This window comes from Cryptomeria japonica, chromosome 7, assembly GCF_030272615.1.
Source record: "Cryptomeria japonica chromosome 7, Sugi_1.0, whole genome shotgun sequence".
Classification (NCBI taxonomy): Eukaryota; Viridiplantae; Streptophyta; class Pinopsida; order Cupressales; family Cupressaceae; genus Cryptomeria; species Cryptomeria japonica.
In genome coordinates this window covers 59042241-59050493 of record NC_081411.1, presented here as the reverse complement: position 1 = coordinate 59050493, position 8253 = coordinate 59042241, and the positions used below count along the sequence as shown (strand labels likewise).

Sequence of the window (8253 nt, the reverse complement as noted above, 5' to 3'; positions counted from 1 at the left end):
TTTGCATTTGTGAATACCTTTTATCCTTTTCTCTTTCACTTCAACTTGTAATAAGCAAGAAGAAATTATTTGAAATAGCAATAAACATTACATAAACACATAAAATTAATTTTTTTTTTAAATAGGTAACACTGTGTTTCAAAAAGAGCATTTTTAATAATATTACTTAAAAATGCTAAAATTTTATAATATACACATCATTGGGGTTTACTCAATATACATAGATACAAAACTTGAGATAAAGAAATAATTTTTATGCACTCTAGTAGCATGTATTATATTCAATCCATGATAACATTATTGTCATATAAAATCATCCATTTTATATCACATCTATATAATAATATTTATTTTAAAAACTATAAAGAAACATATTATATTTTGTTTCTTTGTTTGGTAATTATGTATATTATTGCAATGATCACCTAATTGAAGTACAATAACATATAGATTTCCTTATTACTCATTTCATGCATACCACACTAATTAGTGAGTTTGACTACTACTCACATATTTTGGCAAAGTTAGCTAATGATTTTTTACCATTGAGTTGTTTGGCCATGTAATAGCGAATATATTCTTGATGTTTGAAATTCTTATATAAGGAGGGGTGTTCTTCATCAATAAGGTTTCTTGCAGGAGCCACTTCATCCTCTAAGCCTGGATTGTAAAACATGGCAATAGATAATCTTGTCTTCTCCTTGTTTGTCACTGCTCGATGTTCTATACTTTTGTATATCCCATTTGTCATCACCTATAATGCAATAGAAATATCAAATATTATTTTTAATAAATTAAATATAATTAGAGACAAGTCAACTAGCAACAAAATTTACACACTATTTACCTCTATAAGGTCACCAATGTTTACAACCAGTGCATAAGGAATGGGTTGAATAGGAATCCATTCATTGTTCTTGTGAACTTGAAGACCTTCTATTTGGTCATCTTGAAGCAAAAGTGTTATGCCACCTCCATCTGAATGAGGGCTTAACCCCAACACTAGATCAGGCCTCGGGCAAGGTGGATACAAATTCATTCTCACTGTCATCATCGGATCTTCTCCAAACTTTTCTTTGAAATAGTCATTCTTTAATTGTAAATTCTCAGCAAATAGACTCAAGATCATCTGAGCTACCTTTTCCACTTGAGTGGTATAACTCTCTAATGTATTTCTACAATCACATATTAAATAATTCATTAAGTGAAATTCAATATACCAACCTTAAATAATTTCTAATAAATAGTTAAATTGTTTAGATTATGATTTGATAAAATAATAATGAAAATTTACTTTAAAAAATGAAATTTATAAAATTTTAGTGAAATAATGCAATTTGAGTGTAACATTCAATAGAAAATTAAATAAATTTGAAGTTACATTTCATTTATTTAAATATCTCAATTCTACTTAAACATTAAACTATTTAACTATGAAACAACAAATAATAATTTTATGCATCGTATTTACATACAAAATTAAAAAATACTTATAGTCTTGTAATTAATAAAAAATATCTTTAATTAAATATTTAAGAATAAAACCTATTAGAGTAAATAAATTTTAATCATACATAATAAATAAATAAATAAATAATCTAGATATAACCATCACCAACTATTTGTAGAATATTGTTTAGTTCAACAATTAACATGTCAATGCAAGGAATTTGATTGATCAAGGGAGCTAAATATAAGAGAAATGTTAATCTTTATTATGTAGATGGGAATTTTTTCTATAGAGTTATATTTATGCAATAAATATTCTTATGAATTGAAAAAATGAAATCATTTGAAATTTTTCAAACTAGATATTTTTATGTATTTATACATGAAAAATCACTATTAAATAAAATAACATTTGTTTTGAGAGAATAAAAATATCGATTCACCTTTTTCTCAATAATCTCTAAGAATAATATTTACATAATATTTGTATTTTCAATTAGATGAAGAGAATAAAAAGATCATATAAATGATGACCAAACAAAAATTGATTCAAATTTCATTAGCCTATAAAGAAATTACAAAAGTAGCATCCAAAACTTAGGTATATTATGTCAAAGATTTAGAAAAATTCATTTATATTTTCTATTGTTGTTAGGTGGAGTGCAAAATATAATATCTTAATTTACTTCTACTTAATTCCCCAAAGTGGAGTCACATAAAATCTTAATTGTTCTACTTGTATCCTTATCACATAAAAATTGTCAAGAAATGAATTCTTTATTATAATATATTTAAGTATAAGTAAAATACTTTTCTTTTTCCATCTTGTGTCTTATATATATTTGGGCAAGATTCAAAATTGGAACACGTAATTTATGATGAGAAAATGTTTTTTTAATATTTTCAACAATTTTTCTAACCATATAAATTAATTATAACATGTGATTTGTAATGAAAAATGTATTAAAAAATAATTGTGTGAAACATCTTAGTGACAAAATTGTCAACAATATGATAGTAGCATAACAACAAAATTTTATTTAACATAATAATAGATGATGTCATGTTCCCTCCTTTATTGTTATATATAATCTAAATAAAATAATAATAATTTTTAAAATAATATAATAATTACTAACAAATGATTATTTGAAATTTATTTATTTATTAAATATTTTTATTTAATTAATATTTATTAATAATATTCATGAAATATTCAAATAAAAAATTAATTAATATTATATTATAAAATATATTATAAACATATCTTACTGTCATAACCGTGCCTATTGAACACTTCTTACCTGCCTTCTAGCATGAAAGAAAACAAATAAATAATAAAAGAACTAAATATTGAAGGCCAACTCCTATACCTTACTAGCCGACCATAGGAAGCATTAATTAAATTACTAAGAACATAAATGATATTAACAATAGAAATGATTATGATTATTTAAAAGTAGAAATTAATATGAAGACAACGATTTCGTTAATATACAAAGACAACAACAATTAATAACAAAAAGAACACCAGTACACAATGATTTGTTTTGGAAGGACACTTTGTCTTTCCCAATAATCGTTGCCCTTTCCCCAAGTTAAATAGTGGGGTCTTTCCTTGCAAAAAGGCATCGAATGATAAGGAAAGATAGGAAGGAAAATAAAAGTAAAAGGCTCTTAGTGGATATCGGCAACATGTAAACTACTGCCAACTATATGTTATTATCATTATACTATAAATGTTTCATTCTAAGAATAATCTGCTGTAACTTATATAATCAGAAATATAATTAAAGAGTAGTCTGTTGTATAACTATTATATATATATATATATATATATATATATATATATATATATATATATGTATGTGTGTGTGTGAGATTTGATTAGATAAATAATAATACTAGATAGTAAACCAGAAAGAGCTTAGAATTTGTTTATATATAATTTTTGTTACTACTCTCAGTATTTAAGAAGTTGGGAATTGAGATGTTTTCCAATAGAGGTAATCTAAATCCTGAAAATAGGGTGATTCTCAAGAGAGGGTGGGGATCAACATCCTGAGAACTTTGAGGGACAAGGTCCCAAGATATGGTAAGGGCTTCGAGTTGTAAACTTTGATGGAACCTATTGTATTTGGTATCTAAGCACTTTGGTCACATTCACATCCTCCTCTTCCTTAAAATGGAAGAAGTAACAAAGTTTGACACTCTCATTAAAAATTATGGATGTATGATAGATGAGCAAGTTACTTATTAATAAGTTAATTGATTGAACTATTGAATATCACTGATTTGATTTATGTTAAGATAGAGTTGTCTCCTAGTCAATTTAGTTTAAGTCATAAATAGATTGAAATAGGTTAATTATAGTTAAAACATGCCTAAACCTAGTAGGGGACATTACAGATGATGCTGCTTAACTACAATTATAAATCGATATATAATAAGAATGATGTTACTCAACTAGATTGTATTTAAGAAACTCGTAATATTAGATTTATCTTCAAAATTTAGATATGAATTAGCTTATAGTGAATCTGAAAAGATTGTTCTTTAATATAATTTTTTTAACTTCAACTAATAATTAAATATTTTAAATTGTAAGTAATTAAACAATTTTATTTAGAGCATTGTCTTAATCTAATATAAGAATTATTGTAAGCTATGTTTGATTAAAATTTAAAAATTCCAAACAATTATATAAAAATTAAAATATCACTCAATAATTAGATCATTTATTAGATTCTATAGTATACATAATCAAAGACTATCACCTTTTAAGCATGTCACTTTATGAAAATATCAACAAAGAATGAGAACATTGTTATCCTAATTGTGTCAACAATGTAAGTCTACAATCACATATGCACCTCATTCATCCATGTACATAAAAAGAAAATAAATTTAAAAATTAAAAATTAATTTAAAATCAATAGAACTAAAACTATTTTGGGATAAAGGTAATGATTAGATTGCCAAACAATCTTATTTTAACGATAGATTTTTAGACAATTATTATCATTATTTTTTATTTTTTATAAGGGATCATTTTTATTTCTATAATGAAATAAGCATTAAAAATTTGTAAAATCATTTTTATATTAAGTTTTTATTTTTATAATCATAATCTAATATAAAAAATTTATGTGTGTGTGGATTAAACTTTTTTAAAAAATCATAAAGACAATAATTTAAAAATCACAAAGCCAATAGTTTAAAAAAAATACAAAAGCCAATTTTCACGTTGAAAAGTTTTTTCATGCAATAGGACTCCAAGTCCTGGCAGATGACTTAAATTTTACAAAACAAACTCTATTGCTCATGCCACTATTCACATGTTTTACAAAACAAAGTCTTGGTATTCTGAGTTACAGCCACACATGTTTTTAGTGTGGATACAAAAGTAAATTTTGTCAAATTTGAAGATTGAGTTTTAGGTAGGCATAATGAAGAATGTTGCCAAAAAGAACATGTATCTGGTTACTATAATCAAAGTGGGCCTCCATCATGCCAAAAAACAATGTACGAATCCTAGTTGCGTGATGAACTCGAATATTTTTTTTGGTCAAATCTTTTAGTTAGTGCATGAAAAAGTATATGCAATATGAAAAGCTTTGCGTAAGGATTGTAACGATGGTTTACCTATTTTCAGATGTTTTTTCGTTTAAATAGAAACTGTTACTTACTCAAACGCATGAACAACTAGGATACTTATATTAGCAAATCTTTGCCTAAGGTTGCATGGTATAGCTTTAGGTTTTGCAGTGATTGTATTTTTCATGTCACATTATTTTATCTATTTAATTTTGCTAAAGTTTAGTGTCGGGTCAAATTTAGCGTTTTGGTTGTCTCTAGATTTAAGGATGGCCAAATCATTTTGTTGTTCCAAAGTACCCCTTAAGATTAGAACTAACCTAGGTCATCTTAGAGAAGACACGACTAGATCACTTAAGTAAATTGATTGATTTGTGTAATATGGAGAGAACCGTCATTTCATAGCATAGTTAGGGTCCAACATTGAAATAGGGATAGGGCCAACATTGAAATAGGGATAGGGTCCAATTTTGGGACTTGGGTTTTAATCTAGGGCTGCTTGAGATTGACTTGCATAACACAAACAACTAAGAATTCTTGTATGACATGTGTGATCCTTGATAAACTAGTCTTTCAAAACATGAATGTAACCAAATGTTTCAAAAATATTTGATAAATGAAATTTTGATAAAGATATAAAATAAGATCAAACCATAATTTGACGTCCATCTAATCCCCACAACTGACTTAAACAACTTGAACTATGTGCACTTATACCAAATGACTTTCATCAAAATGTTCTCTTAAGTTTTAATTTCACCTTGATTTTAAGAAAAAGTTTCAAAAAGCTACAAATTCTTACCCTGCCCTCTTTTCCTATTGGGCAAAAGTATGGAACATGCAGTGACTGAAAACCTAAGAATCCTGCCACAGGTAGGGACTAATGGAATTGGCTATAACTATATAATATGAAACAACCCATTACTACCTATCTAAACAAAGGTATGAACCAAGTACCTGTAATCCGATGGTGTGCTTGGCCATAGAGTTAAATTGACAAGTGTTTTAGGCGTAAGTGCCAAAGCCATCAAGTCCCCCCAATCCAACTTCTGATCTTCGTCAACCACAAACATATTACCATAGCCTTGAGCATCTCCTGGTTGCGGAGCATACATTTTCTTCTCATCCAAGGAAAGGCTAAAGAACTCATTAGCCACTCCTCTCATGCGATCTATCAAAGAATGTGGAATTCCATGGTTCACAACCTGAGGATCACTGCACCATCAACACAAATACGAACCCAAATACCAAAAAATCTATGTGGGTTCTAGCTATAAATTCTGATAGAATGTTAATATGGTACCTGAAAGAAGCCCCAATCTTTGCAAGCCTTAGAAAGAATGCCCATCTCCTTCTGTCTTTCATTGCTGTCAGATGGCAAGAGCAGCTTTTCCATGTCGATTACAGGAACTGTCAGGAGAGAAGGGAGTAGTGTTGAAGATGGCCTTTCATCTTCTGATCTGATATATCTCTGAGGAATTTCATTGGGTTTCTTTAGTGCAAGCTCCTGCACACTCTCCACAGCAACAAAATCATTACCCCAGTTTGGATTACTGAAAGATTCGCCGACATGGTTTACAGAAGCCGCCATTCCAATCCTAATTTGCCCCTTACGACAGGAAACTTATCGGAATTAATTTGCAAAACACGCCCAAATAAAAAATTGGCATGCACTACTTTTATGTGGCTATCATTTATTATATAGAGATGGGTCAAGGGATCCACTACTTTTATGTGGTTATTGTTTATTATATAGAGATGGGTCAAGGGATCCACAGATACTGTAGATCAATTTTAAATCCCACACATTAAATAACACATTAAGCAACATTTTAAGTTTAAAGAATGTGAGTGTTTAATAGTTTAAAACTTAAAATCAAAAGTTAATATGTATGATTTAAACGGTCCAGTACAGTACAACTACTGTAACCAAACAGTCAATGGTGTAGATTATTCCTAATCTGCTAAATGTGGTCGATAAGGAAAAACGTGTCAATGGGAGTTGCGTATACTAAGTAAGTTTTGAATGCCTCGAGCACGCGTTACTTGTCATACAGATCTTGAACAAAGAAGATTTTGCGGAATACCCATTCTCTGTAATAAAGAGGGTTCAAAGGGTCTGAACCTTTTTCTTTATTATATTTATTTGATTCTGATATATTATTTTCGAAGTAATTATTTAATAATAAGCTTGGTAGGATAATTAAGAAAGTTAATTATTTTTATATATTTGTAGTTTACAATTATGAGTATATTTTAGCTTGATATACACAAATTTCATCACTATCTTTTGATTGGTGGTTGTTAGATGTCACTTCTATCTAGTCAATGATAATGAATGAGAAAATTCATACCTCTTGGACTTGTAATGTCCTTGATGCATGCATTCAAGAAGTCTACATATTTATATGTATTCTTTATAAGTTGTTTCATAATATTGAATATAGAATAATGTTATTCTTTTCATCTACATTTGTGATTAGTTTATAGTTATTTTGAGTTTGGTTAGAACTCTTAAAGTTATAATATAATATGTCTTAAATTTAGCACATTTCTAAGACTAAAGATCACATTTCCTTTTGAAAAATTGAATATGATATTCTTGATCAACACAAAATTATATTGAAAGAGGGGTTGAATCAATATAAGATAATGTTTTAACTCAATTCAAAACTTAATGATCATAACAACAATAAAATTAGTAATAATAATAACAACAAACACATAAAATCCACATAATTAAGAACACCAAATTTATATGGAAATCTTTTTAGGAAAAACCACAATGAAAGGATTGCTTGGAGATACTATCCAAATCTAGCCACAAATTAAATAAAATGATCTTACAATATTTGCAAGAACCAACCAATAAGAGACGTCAACCCCCACTTACAAAATTTGCAAGAACCAACCCATTGGAGACACCAATCCCCACAACAAAATTTCAAAGTACCACCCTAATGGAAACACCAATCCCCATAATTGAGTACAAACTCAACAAGAGACATAAATCTCTTTCATTAGGAAGCACCATCCTCTTCTATTTTTTAAAATGTTGGCCATATATAGATAATCTATTAAATTATCATTAGAACCCTTTAGTTGATCATTAAAGAGAAAGCATTTGTCAATTTTTGCAGTTTGTGGGTAGTGCTTCATTTATACTACTTACCATTAGAATACAATTTCAAACTCCAAGGATTGATA

General features: G+C 28.1%; 1 protein-coding gene across 1 annotated transcript; it reads right to left on the bottom strand.

Annotated features, from left to right (window-relative positions):
* Positions 1-273: 273 nt before the first annotated feature.
* Positions 274-6764, bottom strand: LOC131057323 (protein SRG1). The gene is made up of 4 exons (XM_057991465.2): positions 6350-6764; positions 6004-6251; positions 848-1175; positions 274-754 (listed from the first exon to the last, which is right to left on the bottom strand). The coding sequence occupies exons 1-4, from the start codon at positions 6635-6637 to the stop codon at positions 503-505; spliced, it is 1116 nt and encodes a 371-aa protein (XP_057847448.2). The 5' UTR covers positions 6638-6764; the 3' UTR covers positions 274-502.
* Between the last annotated feature and the right edge of the window lie 1489 nt (positions 6765-8253).